The 18,326-nt window shown below is 45.7% G+C and overlaps 1 protein-coding gene across 1 annotated transcript; it reads right to left on the bottom strand.

Moving 5' to 3' along the window:
• Nucleotides 1-10,239: 10,239 nt before the first annotated feature.
• Nucleotides 10,240-18,326, bottom strand: LOC143839681 (lymphotactin-like). Its single transcript, XM_077342029.1, has 3 exons — nt 17,054-18,326; nt 13,724-13,841; nt 10,240-12,245 (listed from the first exon to the last, which is right to left on the bottom strand). Exons 1-3 carry the CDS (start codon nt 17,121-17,123, stop codon nt 12,074-12,076), a joined length of 360 nt encoding a protein of 119 aa, XP_077198144.1. The 5' UTR covers nt 17,124-18,326; the 3' UTR covers nt 10,240-12,073.

Raw genomic sequence — 18,326 nt, forward strand, 5'->3', positions numbered from 1 at the left:
AATTTGCAACAAAGATCCCCGTGCGAAAAGGCCCTGTGATTTCAGCCATTGGCCTGCATTTTACCATCACCTCCATGGCCTATTTGTAAGTTTCCTTCAACCAGAGAAGCCTTCCACCATCTTGTGGCTCACCCTCCAGCTTAAGGCTCCTCCAGCACAAGGTAGGATACTGACCCCTGTCTCTAACTTCCCCGGCACCAGCAGCCGTTAGGTGGATAGGAAATTGGTTAGAGAACCGCACTCAAAGAGTTGTTGTCAATGGTGTTTCATCAGACTGGAGAGAGGTGAGTAGCGGGGTACCTCAGGGTTCGGTGCTCGGCCCGGTACTTTTTAACATATTTATTAATGATCTAGATGAGGGGGTGGAGGGACTACTCATCAAGTTTGCAGATGACACCAAATTGGGAGGACTGGCAAATACTCCGGAAGATAGAGATAGAGTTCAACGAGATCTGAACACAATGGAAAAATGGGCAAATGAGAACAAGATGCAATTTAATAAAGATAAGTGTAAAGTTCTGCATCTGGGTCAGAAAAATGAAAAGCATGCCTACTGGATGGGGGATACGCTTCTAGGTAGCACTGTGTGTGAACGAGACCTTGGGGTACTTGTGGATTGTAAACTAAACATGAGCAGGCAGTGTGATGCAGCGGTAAAAAAGGCAAATGCCATTTTGGGCTGTATCAACAGAGGCATCACATCAAAATCACAAGATGTCATAGTCCCATTGTATACGGCACTGGTCAGACCACACCTGGAGTACTGTGTGCAGTTCTGGAGGCCTCACTTCAAGAAGGACATCGATAAAATTGAAAGGGTACAGAGGAGAGCGACGAAGATGATCTGGGGCCAAGGGACCAAGCCCTATGAAGATAGGTTGAGGGACTTGGGAATGTTCAGCCTGGAGAAAAGGAGGTTGAAGGGGACATGATAGCCCTCTTTAAGTATTTGAAAGGTTGTCACTTGGAGGAGGGCAGGATGCTGTTTCTGCTGGCTGCAGAGGAGAGGACACGCAGTAATGGGTTTAAACTTCAAGTACAACGATATAGGCTAGATATCAGGAAAATGTTTTTCACAGTCAGAGTAGTTCAGCAGTGGAATAGGCTGCCTAAGGAGGTGGTGAGCGCCCCCTCACTGGAAGTCTTCAAGCAAAGGTTGGATACACACTTTTCTTGGATGCTTTAGGATGCTTAGGGCTAATCCTGCGTTGAGCAGGGGGTTGGACTAGATGGCCTGTATGGCCCCTTCCAACTCTATGATTCTATGATTCTATGATTCTATGATATGTTAAAGGCCCAAGAGAAAGGGTAGCACCTGGTAAGATATTCAAGAAGCATTTCATGTTAACAGATCCATTTCCCCATCAGCTTCCAGCTCCTTTTAGGGTCCTGCCTCAACCTTTTGTTTTTCGAAGCTTCCAGGAATACTCTCTGCACCCCACAGTACCAAAGAGTATACTTATGAAATTAGTAGGGGGTGGGGGTCGGGAAGGATGGAGATCCCTGAATTATGTTTTTAAGTTTGGATAGAATAATTCCCTGCCCTGTGGCTTTCAGAAGAAGATCCCCACTGTATCATCAAACCAAAGGTCTTTCATTCAAAGTGACCATCCTCAGGCTTCTAGGAAGACCTCCAGACACCCGGAATGATAAAACTGCCATGGAGAGGTAAACTGCCTCTGAATGAGGGAGTTCTATTTAACCATCATCACACATGCCCACCGCTGGGCCTCACCACCTCCCAGTCCCCTGCCGCAGTCTCCACAACAGTCTAAACTACTGAGAGGGACATCTCGGTTCCCGTCCACTGGCTCTCCAGCATGTGGTGGAGGCCTTCCTCAGACCCACTTGTCTCACAGGGTTCCTGTTGTGGAGAAAGGAAGGGAAGGAGATTGTAAGCCACTTTGAGATAAACCACTCCTTAAGATAGAGAAAAGTGGGATATGAACTTCTAGTTCTTTTTCCACTCCTGTTTGGGATTCCAAAGGCACCCTTGTCAGCACTATGTGCTCCATCCCTGACCTGAAATAGCCTGAGGCATTTCCTCTATTACTACTGCAGCTACACAAGCTGAGAATGAATCAGGATGACCCTCCACAAGTCCTTATAAACCCTAGCTTATGATCATATTTTTAAGATCCATGTCTTATGCTGGAAGCTGGACAGGCAGGATACTGACACTACTTGTGGATATTCCAAACACAGAAGCAGGAAGATAGTAGCAAGACTTAAGACAGGAGTGCCAGGCCTTGCAAAAGAGTATCACAGGATGCCAGTGTGGTGCAAGTGGTCGGACTGCCAGACTAGGAAAACCTGAGTTCTTCGAATCCTGACTCAGTTGTGCATCTCGTTCGGGGATTTTGTGCCAGCCTCACCGACTTCACTGTTGTGTTATGGGGAGAAATCAGAGAACTGTGTACACAGTCCTCAGGTCCTGAGAGGAAGGGCAGGATAAATGTGGGAGAGAGAATTAGCCAGCACTGTGATTCAGCTCACAGAGTACCTTTTACTCGAGCCCTCTGAGTTTCAGGCAGCCAGACTTTGAACTTCTGACAGCCTGGCAGACCTATCATATGAGCTGTGAAGCTGGGGATCCCCCTCCTCTCGGGAAGATATTTTACAGAACTCTTATCAGTCTAGACGGAGAGATTCCGTGAGATCTACTGTAAATGGGAGGAAAACTAACATAGTTCCAGCCTGGGCATGCCCTTCCACTGTCATTGATGGGTCCACTAATGCATAGAGGATGAGTTTCTTTCTTTGCGGCATATCGGTATCTGGACCCATTAATGGTTGACAGGAGTTGCATGCTGAACTCTGACTTTTGGCATGCTAAATATAGAAAGGATGCACTCTGCAAAGGTTATATTTAGCTTTGCTGCACCAGCGGGGGGAGGGGGGGAGGTGACGCAGAAGAACTGCAGCCCAGGAAGTGGGGCGGAGCAGCAGCAGCAGCAGCAGCACAGAGCTGTCAGGCAGGGGCAGCAGAAGCCCGAGTGTTAGAAACTTCCATACGCAGCCCAACTTACAGTGTAGAGTTGCCCCTCTGGAAAGGCCTATTTCTAGATGATTTTAGCATGCTGCCTCTTGGAAGACACTTCTCTGATGTATAATGACTGGAATTCCAGTCCTCAGGCAGCTATAGTGCTTTGTTCTGGCAATCCAACTGCAAGAGCACTGGGAATTTGCATGACTGTTGCTATGCTCACAGCTGTTCCATTCAGTGTTTGTCTGCAGGGATCCTATGTATAAAGCAGATGGTGTGAAATTAGGGTTGCCAGGTCCCCCTAGGCATGAGCGGGGAATGGGTGGGGGGGAGGTAGAGCTGCCAGTTCCAAGCTGGGGAATTCCTGGACATTCAGGGATGGAGCCTGGGGAGGACTGGAACCTCAGTGGGGTACAGTGCCAGAAAGCCCACCCTCCAAAGCATCCATTTACTCCAGGAGAATGGATCTGTGTAGTCTGGAGATGAGCTGTAATTTCAGAGGATCCCCTGGTCCCACCTGGAGGCCAGCATCCCTAGGTGTGATGCAGTAGTTAGGTTGTAGGGCTCAGATCTGGCAGATCCAGGTTCAAATCCCTCCTCTGCCATGGAAGCTTGCTGGCTGTCCTTGAGCCACTTACACTCTCTCAGCCTGACTTTCCTCACAAGGTTGTTCTGAAGATAAAATGAAAGGGAGGAGAACACTGTAAGCCATTTTGCATCTCCACTAGGGAGAAATGTGAGGTATAACTATTACACGGCCCAAGCATACAGGCTACATAGAATACAGTCCTAAAGACACTTTCCTAGGAGTAAGCCACATCTGCTGATGGTGGCACCCACTTGGGTGTTGCAGTTTCCCAGGATTATAATCCTGGGGGACTTCAATGTCCACATGGATTCGCCATTCCCAGGACCTGGTGTCGGCCATGGTGACACTGGGATTCTCGCAATTTGTTGCCAGTCCCACCCATCAGGCTGGCCATACCCTTGATCTGATATTTGGCTCAGGGGTAGAGGTGGATCTGGTGGTGAGTAACATCTTCCCATGGTCAGACCCCCATGCTCTGAAGGCCTGGCTGAGGATGTCACCCCATCCCCATTTTGGCAATGGGTGTATTTTAGCCCACCCATGGAGACTTATGGAACCCAAAGGATTCCTGAATACTCTGCAGGACCCAATGCCCTCTGGTAACCTGTGGGTGGCTTTGGTGAAGGACTAGCAGTCCCACCTTACAGCCGCCATTGACAAGATCGCTCCTAGGCTCCCTCTCCGCCTTCTCCTCAGGCAGGCCCCATGGTATGCCCAGGGGCTTCGTGAGATGAAAAGGGAAGTGAGATGGCTAGAGTGAGTGTGGCGGAAAACTTACGATGAAGCAGCGAGAACATCCCACCACGTGCTTATGGGATGGGGTTGAAAGTGGCAAAACACGAGTTTTATGTCATTGAAATCACACCCACAAGCTCTCACCTGGCACAATTATTTTGGGTAGTTTGGACTTTTACCATCCTCAAGGAAGGGCACCAGAATAATAGTGAATTGGATTTGAGCTGTGAGGCATTAGTGAGATTGTAAACTGGAAGCTCTGTGGTCATCTCAGGGGATGATGTTTGATGGCTCCAGGAGGCTCTCTTTATCTAAAGTGGACAAGTTGCTGAGCTCAGTGAGGGCGATCACTTGCCATCTGGCCCCCTGTCCATCTTGGGTATTCAAACTGGATGACCAACGAATAGGAGGCCCTTTGAGGGACAGTCTCAACCTCTCCTTGTCATCTGGAGAGTTTCCCGAGGAGCTAAAGGGGACAGTGGTGCACCTTCTCTTGAAGAAATCATTGCTGGATCCATGAGACCCCACCAGCTACTGCCCATTCTCACATTTAGTTTCTGGGCAAGATAATTGAAAGGGCCACCATGGAACAGCTCCTGGCATTCTTGGAGGAAATGTCAGTCCTTGACCTACACCAGTCAGGCTTCCGTCCACAGGGTGGAGACCATGCTGGTTGCCTTGATGGATGATCTCCAGTGCCAGCTGGATCGAAGCAGTTTGACTATCCTTATGCTTCTAGATTTGTTGGCCGCATTTGGTGTGGTCGACCATGAGTTGTTAGCACACCACCTCACCAGGACGGGGATTAGGGGAATGGTCTTACAGTGGCTAGACTCCTTCCACCAGAATCGGATGCAGAGAGTGACAGTGGGGGTTATCACATCTCTTTGGCCTCTCTTGTGGGGTGCCACAGGGGGCAATACTCTCCCCTCACTTTATTTAACATCTATATGTGCCCTCTAACCCAGCTGGTCTGGAGCTTCAGGCTGGGATATCACCAGTATGGGGTTGACACCCAGCTCTATCTCCTGATGGATGGATGGCCAGACTCCCCCCCAAAACATTTGCCAGATGTTTGGAAGCAGTGTCTGGATGGCTCAAGCAGAGTCATCTGAAACTCAACCCCTCCAAGATGGAGGTCCTGTGGCTGGGTGGAAGAGGAAAGAAAGAATGCATCTCTCTCCCTCGACTCTACCTAAGCATAAATCAAGCAATGCATGCATGAAGTGGACTGGGTGTAATTTCATCACATTGGAACTTTGTTGCAATGCAGTTCCATCCTTCCCCACATACAGATTGCCTCTGCAGCGCAGCTCCAGGGAGCAGGCTCCCTTGCCGGCCCTGCAGAAACGGGCTTTAGAAAAATTCCTTTGAAAAAAGGGCGGGGGAGGAGGACGGAACTGACTCTCAGGGGTGGGTGGGTAGTTGAGAAGGCAGGGAAAGGGACAGCCCAAGTTTTCCCTTCCTCACAGAATGCTGGCATAGTTGTGCCAGCCCTGGGAAAGCCCCAGGAGGGAGACAACATCATCAGGAAGCCCGAATAGAACCCGTGAACAAACAGAGGGTGAACTGAGGAAATGACGTGCGGAAATGGTCACAGTTTGGCCACTCCTGAGCTAAAGGTTCACTCACTCAAATCCCTCTTGTACTTGGTAAGTAAATAACTATGTGCCCTTTGGTGGTAAAAAAAAACCTCCCTCACTTTGCCCCCTTGTTTAGATCATTGCCAGTCTGATCACAATGAGAAAATAATGCTCTCATGCAAGGAACTCTGGCCTCTCTGGAGTGCTTTTCGGTCCCTTTGAATCCACAGAAGAGAGAAACCTTTTAATCCTTGGCATTCTGCCTGTCCAAAGCCTTACTCCCAGTATATCTTGACATATGTTTTTTCCTTGCAGCTTTGGGTAAATTCCAAATAACTTTGCACTCTGTAGTCCCTGGCAATAAAATCAATCTAGTTATTTTAATTGTCAGCTTAGTCAAAGACATTCTCATTTGACACACCGTGGCTAGCTCTGACCACCTAACTTTCAAGCAGAGGACGTCTAACAATCATTGGTCAGCCAGAAACATTAACTAAAGTGTCTTTTTTTCCAGTGAGAGAGTTTGTGTGTTGCAATCCAAGGACATTCTCATTCTCTCTCTCTCTCTCTCTCTCTCTCTCTCTCTCTCTCTCTCTCTCTCTCTCTCTCTCTCTCTCTCTCTCTCTCTCTCTCTCTCCCCCTGTAAAAGACTCGGGAAAAATGCAACGTCCAGGTAATGCAGTGAAGCTTTACTAATGGGCTAGAGAGCTTAGGTATTAATTGCACTGAGGAATAGAAAAGAGTGCGCACAGAACACCCAGGCAAAGTGCAACTGATAGCAGCAAGCCTGAGTCAAAGTCAGCTCTGAGCCATGAGCCCCTTGCATAATTGGTTTATGTAAGCAGTTAATCATGCTGCCAATATTGGGATGATGGGATGTCAGGTGATCTGCTCAGTGGCTGGTTTCTCAAAGGAGAGATTCCAAATCTCAAGTGTTCCTGGAACTGATAGTCCCTGACTAGGAATTCCTACCTTTTAACCCTAGAAGACCAAGGAGAAGACACTGCAGATTAGCACTCCTTTCAGATTAACATTGTATACTTTAGGAAACTGAAACAAGCTTCACCTGTCCTTATAATGAGAGCCAATATGGCACAATGGTTAAGAGCAGCGGTCTCTAATCTGGAGAACCAGGCTTGCTTCCCACACCTCTTCCACATGCAGCCAGCTGAGTGATCTTGGGCCAATCGCAATTCTCTTAGAACTTTCTCAGCCTCTCCTACCTCACAGATGTCTGTTATGTGGGGATCAATGGAAAGGTGTCCGTAAACCACTTTGTGACTCCCTTGGGTAATGAACAGTGTGGTACAAAAATGAACTCTTCTTGTTCTTCAACAGAAATAGTCCCCATTTTACAGCACAGATATTTTTCTTCATCTCTTTGCTGCTTGATTCCAACCAATAAGGGATCCCATAATGGATCTGCTATTTCCATGGCTCCCAGTAGCTAATCAGCTCTGCTATCCAATTACACTCCGAACATAATAAAGAGGAAAACGTCCCCGCTGCTGAGACAGCCAGATGGTCCTGTTACATTGTGTTGGTAGTTTTGTTGCTCAGCTATGCGGCATGGCTAGCTGCTGGATATTGGCCCAGCTGTCTTGGGATCTATAAAGGATCTATTCCTTCTCCCTCCTGACATCCATCTCACATAGGGGTAGCTACTTTTGACCCTTTTCTCAGGGCCCTATGAAAGACTGCTGGGGAAGAGGGTGTTTTTCAGAGTGCAAAGGCATTGATGAAAAAGACCCATCATTTGGCTCAGTCCAAAATGATTGCTTGGATCACTTTATACTTCCAATGGCAGAAATCAGTACAGGATGTGCTATATCAGAGAAAATGAATTCAATGTCTAGCATGCAACAGTGTATCTAGGTACAGCAGCCAGGGCATATGATCTGGGTGCCCTACTTGATGGGGTGCTACTGGGTTATTTCAGGCCCTCGCAGGCAGTGGAAGCCATGCATCCCAACCAGTCCATGTCCCTGACGTCTGTTGTGGTGGATGTAGGACACGTTGGTGGCATGTGTGCCAAATGTTGCAGATCCAAGGCTGGGCAAGGTGGCCATTCACAATGGTGCAATGCCCAACAACTACCCAGTGTGAACTCCCATGGTCTTCTCTCTGGATTGATGGCTGTTTGTGCCCCCATCCTGTTGTTTGACTGTTGCCACCCCCAGAGTAGCAGCGGTGTGGGTTGGTCCTGATGGCCACCAGTTCCCAATCCCACCTTCCCAACATCAGGGACAAGCCAAGGGACTTGCAGCTTGAGGCAGTTGGCCCTTCTGCCTCTGCTCTTGATGGGAGCAGTGGGGTGTTGGATGCTGGCGTGGGTCCAGTTCTCAGGCAGGCATTTCTCTGTGGAGGCCCTGCCTCCTGCATCACCAAGCAGGTGACAAGCAGGACAGGTACGCCACTGCCAGCAGGCAGAGAAGACACTTCAGCATTATGAAAAATAATGACTGGTGTGAGAATAGAGGATTTATAGTGTTCAATTTTGTTGATAGGTATGTTGAAAATAATCACCAGAGCTAAACCTTAGGACAGGCTTTCTCAACCAGGGCTTCTTGAAACCCTGTGGTTTCTCGAATGGGTGGGAGTTAATTAATTATTTTTATTTGTTAACCATTTATCGGGTGATACGACCATATACGGTCACATCCACCCACTTCACCATTCTCAAAATGGCCAATGATGGGCCTAGAGGGGGTGGGAAGGGGATGTGTCCCAAGTGAGCCTGGACTCAGCTATGTTTCCCAACCACCTTCCACATGATCACACCACTTCTGGGGTTTTGCGAAGCCTGAAGAATGTTCCAGGGGTTTCTCAATGGTAAGAAGTAGAGAAAGGCTGCCTTAGGAGGTTGTGTTTGTGTGTGTGTTTCCTGTCAAGGCTCAGCTGACTTATGGCAACTCCTGGGGGTTTTCAAGGCAACTGACATTCAGGGGTGGCTTCCCATTACCTGCCTCTGCATAGTGTCCCTGGTATTCTTTAGCATTCTCCCATTGCAATAGGGTGCACTTAGTCAAACTGAGCTCTGGTCGTTCTCTCTCTCTCTCTCTCTCTCTCTCTCTCTCTCTCTCTCTCTCTCTCTCTCTCTCTCTCTCTCTGACCAGTAAACATTTTTTCAGAAGTCTTCTGTTTCATGGTAACATCTATGTATGTTAGTGGGAGATTCAATATGATATGTGGAATCTGGAATAACTTGTTTCCTCTTTTCCAAATGCTGAGGATATGCTTCGCATGTAGATGTTTCAGTGCTGCTTGTGGTAAGATTTCCTTCCACTTTAAGAAGGGTTTGGTCTGCATGGCCTAGCTAGAACTGATTGTAACTGTGCTCTCTCTCACAGGCATATGCAATAAATGAAGCTCAATAAATAAAGCTCAATACAGACAGGTTCTTAGGAGTTAACGAAGGAAGAGGAGAATTTACTTGTGCTTTGTGCTGAGATTTCACTTTCTAGTAGACCAACTCTGGGAGTTAATTTTTGTCCATGATTGAAGATGTTATCCCATCACTGTGGCCAGCACACACTGCACAGAAGTCACCACTTCTTCTCTGGGTCATCTTTTCTGGCTCATTAGTTTCCTGCCTGGTCTCAACTAACCTCCAAGACCTAATTCTAAGGCAGGTCATCGAGGTGCTGAATTTTGTTATCTTACTTTTGTTTGAACTTCTGGCTCTTTCCAAAGAAAGGTTGTAGAGTAAGGTCAAGGCAGTCAGTTTGAAGGCGGATTAAACTAGCATAGCATGTAAAGAATACAGGTGCTTGCACATAAATGTTATCTTATAAGGGGGTTTTGTTTCCAGCTACTGCTGAATGTTTGATTAATATGAAAAGAAGACGGGGTGCTCAAGGCGAGCTCTTAATTTTATTGCTATGTTTGATATGTAAAAAAAATCCACCTTGGAATAAAATGGAATATCTGTTCGACATAATATATTTCTGGTAAGGCTTTGGAGGAGGAGCATGTCTCATGGCTTAGGTGCCACTCAGCGCTTAGCACCCACTCAGGGTGGCTGTCCTGCCCCTGAGGGCCTTGTCCTCCAACCAGCTTGCCTGTCTGTCCAGTGACCAGCCAATCTCTTTCCATCCCCCACCCCTGACCACTTGCCACTGAGTCTCAGAGGCTGCAGATCCCTGCCGTGTGAGAGCTGCCCCTGCTGGTGAGCTCCCTAACAGCCGCCTGAAGCCTTTCCAGGTTCTGGGGGGAGGGGAAGGCTGTCTGCCTCAAAGGGTTATTGCAAGGATTAAGACAGGGAAGGGAGCATATACAGTACACTAAAATCCTTGGAATGGAGGGGCGGATTAAAAAAATCAAACCACAATGTGTTCATCTATAAAATATATAATAACAAAGAAACATATCCACAAGAACCAGGCAAGACTTAGAATGCTTAAAAGGAAGACAAGCATTACGCTCACTTTGTTTGTGTGAAAACAAATTGTAATACTTGTTGGGATAAATAAACACTGAGCACCTTAGATGATACAAATGTGCTAAAAATATCATTTCTCCCTCATTTGGAAGCACAAAGGCCACGAAGAGAAAAGAATCTTCCCTTCTCCTGCAACAAGACTGTTCCTGGGCAGAATCATACACTTGTTAAGATGCACATATTAATGGGGAAAAATACTGCAGTGATAAAAACACAATAGGCAATACAATTGCCCCCACCCCACCCCCAAAGTGCTAGAAAACACACAAACACACATTTGGCTCGTACATCATGGTCAGTCTGAGATAAGAGGAGACAGGACTAGATTTGGAAAAGCTCCTTGCTCCACCCAAGGTGATGGTCTGAATGCTCAAAAGAAGGAAAGTGGCTGAACCTGAATGACCTGAAATTGACACTCCTTGCCATCCCTTTCACCCACAAGATCAGGCGGAGCATGAAGATGAGCACGGTCCAGTCCTGCTTCTCCTGGGGATGAGTGTCACAGTGTGGGGTGCCCCCGGGAGTGAGTGACATTGAGGAAGGAGCTGGAACTGGGGAAGGGCTGTGCTTCAGTGACAGACTGTCAGCTTGCCAGAAAGGTCATTTCAAAAGGGTGTGTCCAAGACAATTTCTTCCCTGTAGATTCTGCATAGGCAAGGCTTTGTGTGTGTGTGTGTGTGTGTGTGTGATGGGGGCCCTCACCAGTACAGAGCACTCACGCCTTTTGCGGGGAGGGATATTCTTCCCTGAGGCTGAACTGATAGAAATTAATGCTTTTGTAATCAATAAATCTAGATACTCACAGGAGCTGCAGAACACAACTTCTTTATTTTGCAACCTTGCTCCAACTAACTTAGGAAAATGAAAGCAAGGAAAAAGAATAAATTGAGGGGTGGAGTTTCCCTCTACTCCTAATAAGGTTTCAGTTATCTATTATCTAGTTTACTACAAGTGCACTCTTATATATGAACACTGGTGCCATTTAAAACAAAAAAAGCAAAGCACTGTGGACAGGAGATACAAGTATAGCTCAAAGTCAGTGTACTGTTATAGATGTATTTAATGCGCTGTTAAAGTAAGTTTTGTTGTAAAACCAACAACTCAATGAAAAACTGACACATACAATCTGTTTCTTCCAACTCTACTGAGCATTGCTAAGTCTCACCCTTTCAACCAAGGCAGTGAAACTTCCCTTGGGATGCCTCACTCACTGAGTGATCACATGATCCCTACTGCAATCACAGGATGCCTTCAGCAAACCTAACAGTACAACATTTATATGTACAACACATTTATATTAATCTGCTGGAAGATGCTGTCAGCCAAGTGTAAGTACAAACGAACACTCTCAAAAGAGCACAGCTGCACTTGAATATACTGAAGGAGCAGAGGGGAAAATAAATTACTTGCTGATACTGTTACTCGAGGGGGGGGGGGCTTGAAGCAGAAGATGAGAGGTACCCGTTGGGCCATTTTTTAAACTAGCACTTTGTTACTTTCACCCCAGCCAAGGACCTGATTTGGTGAATTAAATATTAATTTTAAAAACCTCAAGTACATAAGAATAAAAGAAGCACTAAATGGCTCTTCCTTAATGGATGACTGGATTCCATTGAAAAAACATGAGTTCAGAAACTTTATTTCCAATCAACTCTTATCAAGACTTATGAGTGGCTGTTGATAGATGAACATCTGTTGCATCTAGATTCGGGTGGGTAGCCGTGTTTTGTTGCACCTCTTCAGCGAGTGGCGGCTCCAAGTCTAGTTGTAGCAGATGTGGCTTTGTGTCCAGATGTGAGTCTGCGTCTAGATGCTTCAGATTTTGATCTTTGCTTCAAGCCGTTGATGGCCTTCTTAACCCACCTGAGATTATGTGGCACACAAATTCGAACTCCATCTCTGTTTATAAATCTACAAGAGGAGAAGAGGAACGTCACTATGTTTCCCCTTTGTTTTTGATTAAAGAAGTTCTGCACAAAATAGAAAGAATGCTGAGCGGTTTTTAGAATCTTGAAGGCCTTTGACAGGATGGGATCTCTAAGGAACAGGGAAGGGATTAGTTGAAATGATATATATTTGCAGCATCAAGGAGGCTGTAGAAGGATATGGCGGGCAGTTAAGCATCCCATCCTCTTTGTGAACGCCTCTTCTGCACATTTTCACCTCCGTTCTTTGCAGCAATTCAATAGTGGACCCCCCCGCTCATTTCCAGACCTTCAATCCAGAATCTTCAAAGCTGGATTTAAATTAGTCAGCAGAATTTGACTAAAGAAGTAAAGATGATGGTTTGGATAACTTAGAAAAACCTCACTTATGTGTGAAGATGTCTGTTATTATATCTCCAATATAACTGCTTAATTGGCCAGCCAAATGAAGTGAAAAGAAAGACCTCATACGGGACAAGAGAAGACTTCCAGGGCTAACTATGGCCTGAGTTTTCATTGGATGTCACCATCAGTTCTAAGAATCTTCTATTGTGGCACTTCAGGTCTGGCCTTTGTTTTGGGGGGAGTTCACCTCTTGAGGATATCAATTTCACATGCTGACTCACTTGCTCCTAGGTGGATAGGTTTTTATGAAAACTTGGTTTTATTATCTATTTAAAACTATTCCACTGTCAGTTAATTCTAATGGCATCCCGATGAATGCTGCTTGCTTATGCCCCCCCCCCCACTCAAAGCTTATGGCAATCAGTGCTGCCGTGCCTGTTTTTTCACCGCCTGCACAACTCCTGAGCCTCACCAACTTCCCTTGAATGTGTACTAAAGCTAGATTTCAGTTGATGCCGCCCAACACCAAGGGAGTCCCTCTTTAACTTCCTTTGGACGTACAGTCAGTAAGCAGCTGGCTTGGAGGAACTCCTTTTACTGTTAGGTGCCTCAGGGCACTTGTCAGACTTTCCTACCTATATTACAGCAACTCACTATCCCTGTCAATCTAGTTAGGGTCTCACCAGTCATACAGTTGGGCTTCTTTAACAAAAACCTTTTCACAACCTTGGTAAAATGGTGAAAAAGAAGTCCCATCAAAGCCTGTCAGATGGATCCCCACCACCACCAATTCCTGCTTACCCTCCGAGAGTGTTCTGCTAAGTCCATCCTGCCATACCCAGAGGTGGGAATGAATGGGAATGCCAAGCAAAAGCCTTGCTACCATAAGTAGAACCTGCTAAAGTATGGCTCCACTACCCATCCCACCAGCAGCATTGCCTTTCCTTCATGGATGAATGGCTAGAGTATATGCCTTGTCTGTCCTTCCATTGGAGGAAGGTGTGGCCAAAACCATCCCTTGCTCCTACTGAGGGCAAAGAGTATGAATGCCACATACAACCATCACACAACTAGCTGATGTTCACTCGATTTGTAGGATAGACTTCACTAGATACTTACATCACAGCTTTAACTGGAGACTCTTGCTCTTCATAGCTACTAATGTTATTGATTCTTATAACTTTGGTGTGCAAGCTTATACATTGGCTCCGTGGCATCATCTGAGAATCAAGGCTTCCTAGAAAACAAGAATTACGTCTTATGTTTGAGTGATCCCAAGTATTAACAGTGGAAGGATTTTATTGTTGTTAGAACATGTGCAGTTAGAATCATAGAATCATAGAAACATAGAGTTGGAAGGGGTCACACAGGCCATCTAGTCCAACCCCCTGCTCAATGCAGGTTCAGCCCAAAGCATCCTAAAGCAGTTCTTACACCCCTAGAGGCAGGGTTATCAACCTCAAGGTGGATCCTTTAGCTCTCCCAGAATCACAACTGATCTCCAGACATCAGTTCCCCTGGAGGAAATGGCAGAGGGCTGACTCTATGGTCTGTGTCCTACAATGACACTACAGTTTTGGTCAATCCTCATCATCATCTCCAGCTGACCTTGGCTTTTTTCATGATTCCCACCATAGCTTTTTTCTTGGTCAAAGGGGATTATCCACCCCCCTTTCACCTATAGAAAAGCTATCTGGATACAACCCCATATTTTGCTGATTATTCCCAAGTGGGAAATAGTAGAACTATGCCCTACACTAAAACTGTGCTCATAATTTTGTTTCTTCCTCCTGTTTTTATCACAGCTTTCCCTTAAGGAGCTCCCTCTATTTCAGCCTCACAAAAAAAAATAATTGAGATAGATTAAGCTGAGTTATATTGATGGGCCCAAAGTCATACAGTGAGCTTCAAAGGAGATTTGACCCTAGGTCTCTCCTTTTCCAATTTGGCCTCAGCCCACTGTGTTGCCAGAAGACAATGCAGATGCCAAGAACAAAATGCAGTTAAGAAAAAGAACCAAATTTGAGTCCAGTGGCACCTTCGAGACCAACAATTTTTTTTTCAAGGTATAAGATTTAGTGTGCCTGCACGCATAAGTTTATACTTCGAATAAAACTTTGTTGCTCTTAAAGGTACCACTAGGCTCAAACTTGGTTTTGCTGCTTCAAACCAACACGGCTACCCACTTGCAATTAAGAAAAGTTTTGTAGGAGTTGGATCTTATATGCTGCTTTTCTCTACCCAAAAGAGTCTCAAAGTGGCTTACAAACGCCTTCCCTTTCCTCTTCCCACGACAGACATCCTGTGAAGTAGGCAAGGCTGAGAGAGCCCTGATATTACTGCTCAGTCAGAACAGCTTTATCTGTGCTCTGGTGAGCCCAAGGTCACCCAGCTGGCTGCATGTGGAGGAGCAGGGAATCAAACTCGGCTTGCCAGATTAGAAGTCTGCACTCTTAACCACTGCACCAGGCTGGTTTATCTTCTGCTTTGGATGGCTATGATTAGATACCCTGAATTCCCCAGTACAAAAGGGGGATTATGATAAGATCAGGCTGCTCCCCCCCCCCACACACACACACACACACGTCACTCCGTGGTCAGAACTATATTCTGGACTATGTTGGCCCCGTTAATATTCTTTCCCCTTTTTTGACATTAGCATTATTGGCTGCGTGATTCATTATGGGGTAATGTTTTATGCTGCTATCTTTTAGTGATTTGAATGTTATTATTGATTAATTAGGGCTAGAGCTCTATTGTTAGATTGTTTTATTTGTTTTATGATGTATGGGGTTTTTTATTCATTATATGTAAACCACCACAAGCCAGCATTGCTGGGAGTGGCGAAATATAAATATAAATAAATAAATGAGGATTTAAGTCATAGGAATGTGCATGCAGGTTTAAACTGGAAATGATGGATTTCACGCATCTCCTTCTTTTGTTTTTTGAAGGGAAATTATAGCTATGTGGGGACCCAATTTAGACCGGAGACACACCAGAAGGGGAGTGTGTGGTGAGGGGCTTCCCTTCTGTCCCTCCACAGTTTTACTGATCAAAATTCCCTTTCCTGAAGGGACTTCAGCCGAAGAAGCCTTGTGCTCGCTTATTCGTTGCTTTCGACGGTTTATTGGGGGGGGGGGAATGGCGATCGCGTTTCCAGAAGCTGAGGGGGTGAGAGCAAGGGAGGGACATTCGTTCTACCGCTATTTTGAGAACGCACATGTCTTTTGCTGATGTGTTGCAGATTGTGCTCAGAAGTCAATTGCTTCTTTTGGGAGGAATCCACTTTTCTGGATTCCCCCCGAAGCACTATAAAATTCCAAATGTTGCTGGAGTTTGGTGGGAGTTTTGCAGTTTGCTGACGATGTCATGCGGAACGCTAAAATAATAGCGTTAACAAACTGTAAGACTTCAGCTACAGTTAAGTTGTGCGGAATAGACCTGTAATTAGCTGTTTAAACAGGGAAGAAATAGAGATCCCTGTGTTTTACTCATGATGTGTTTTTAAATGGCTATAGTATCACAAGAAGCCCAGTTCAGGCAGCCACATAACCAGAAGAGAGTACTATCACCTCCTCATGTCTCCAAACTTGAATTAGCAAACCTCCTGCCCCTGCCACCATAGGGGTAATTGCGCTTTAAAATAACTTAGGAAGATCCAGTCATCGGCCTGTCTTTGTTACAAAAGCAATGGCTTTCACAAAGCTCTTTCCTACATGCAGCCTCCTACAGATTCCAAGTATATCTGGAAAGCAAGAAGACACCCGCTGCTAACCTTTCTGTGTGCAAAAATTCACTTGGGATCCTCCTGCAAGTGGGACATGAAGGAACACCATGCCAATTGAAGCCATGCGCCCATCAGACATAATTTGCAGATTCCATACTGGAAGCTCTGTTCTCAAGTGATTGGAGTGAGGCGTGTAGTGCAGGAAGAAGGGTCTTCTGCTTTCCCCTTGTTTTACCAGCCTAAAACAACCCTGGGGGTGCTTTTTGCCCTATTGGCAGTGACACATGTAGCCCACTAGCTGCCAGTTGGGCAAATTGTGTCCCAAGGTAATTTTGGGTCAAGGAACGCAGTGTGGTGGCAAAGGCAGAAGTCTACTCTGTTCCCAATCCCAATTGGGGTCCACACCTGGGAAGATCCCAGTGGAAAATTCATAGCTGACCCTTGACTACCTGAGGCACACACATGTAAAAACATAACATGTGTGTGAGGCCCTGAGTTTATCCTCTGGATATTCTGCTCAAGTTTAAAGTTGGTCTCTGGCCCAAGGAGCTTGCCTCTGACAAAAATATCTCTTCCATCTGACAAAAATATCTCTTCCACCTGACAAAAATCTCTTCTATCTGAGGAATGAGCCAACTGGAGTAGAAAGATACAAGCCTCAGGTTTCATTTGCACCTAAAAACAGCAAATCAGGTACTTTATTGGCATTGAAAACATACCTCTGACAGTGCCTCCACTGAAGTTGTCAAGGAATGATAGGGTCAGAAGGGCTACCATATAGAGCTTCATTGCTGATCTATTCCCTCGATGTGATGGACGAGCATAAGATCAGCTAAGGCCCCCTTCTCTACTTATAAATCTCAGTGGACACTTCCTCCGCAAGAAGTGTAATGGTGAGGATGACTGGGGGAAAATCTGAGACGCTATCAGTCCATTCATTTTAACTGAGAGGGGAGGAAAATCCCCCCTCTTCTCTGCTCGCCCCTCATCGTCTGCTTTTTCCTGCCACAATGTGGTTACATTTTTAGCACTCTACAACTTGGTTTTATTTTAGGCTACAAATGAAAGTTCTTTCTGTGCAGTGGAAACCTGCAGTGGTTCTATAGTCTCGTCGCTACGCTCTAGGCCTATGGAGTCAATATGACCAAATCATATTGGTCGTAAAGGTTGGAGAGGACTTCAAAGATCAGTCATTTTGACCTTTCTGCCCATATTACGGCAACAGTCACTATTATTAGCTATGAAAATGTCCAGCCAATTTCGCTATATTGATTTCCAGTGAAGAAGACTTTCTAATTACCTAGACAGATTGTACATTCTGGTTCTAATATGTACTGGCTTCTGCTCAAAAAAACACTGCACAGATAATCGATTGATCATAGATAACATTCCTTTGAACCTTAAGAGGCGGTTGCAATTTCTGCTGCTTCACCACTACCACCCACAATACCAACCCCCGAAAACAAAATTTCAAGGGAGAGCTCATTGGGCTGCAGCTGGAAGCGGGAATCAATGGAAATAATCAAACCCTCTTTTAAAAAAAATACTTGTCTACAGGACTACATCACTAGATGCAGGCTAGCATCCCTATGTTCACTCACAACACAATGAGATGTTGGAAAAAGCAATATCTGGTGCAAAAAGAAGACCCTGCAGGAGGCAGCAAGAAGACAGATAGGACAGAGAGGTCAGCACCTTCTCTCCTGTTAGTGTCATTCCTTGTCTTTCTCCAGGTTATTACTCTTGGGGCAATTTCCTCCTTCTCGGAAATGCCACACTCAGTCTTTCTTGCTCAGCGAGATATGTAGTTAGGAACTATCTCTGTCTCTCGCCTTTCCTATCAAATATGTTAATGCCTTTAAAAACCTTTTCTCTACTCTTTAATCAGGTTGGGCACTGTTGCTGTGTAAATTACTCTAACAGAAAACAGAACCTATCCCGGGCTATATTAAACAATTTCACAATGAATACAAATAAACATTTCTTATCTCT

This window comes from Paroedura picta, chromosome 6 (assembly GCF_049243985.1).
Source record: "Paroedura picta isolate Pp20150507F chromosome 6, Ppicta_v3.0, whole genome shotgun sequence".
NCBI lineage: Eukaryota > Metazoa > Chordata > Lepidosauria > Squamata > Gekkonidae > Paroedura > Paroedura picta.

Excerpts from the sequence above, each read along its gene's own strand:
- LOC143839681 (XM_077342029.1), bottom strand. The coding sequence starts at position 17,123 with ATGAAGCTCTATATGGTAGCCCTTCTGACCCTATCATTCCTTGACAAC. Across the intron at positions 13,842-17,053 it reads CAGTGGAGGCACTGTCAGAG|GAAGCCTTGATTCTCAGATG; the intron begins GTATGTTTTCAA and ends CTTGTTTTCTAG. Across the intron at positions 12,246-13,723 it reads TCTCCAGTTAAAGCTGTGAT|ATTTATAAACAGAGATGGAG; the intron begins GTAAGTATCTAG and ends CTCCTCTTGTAG.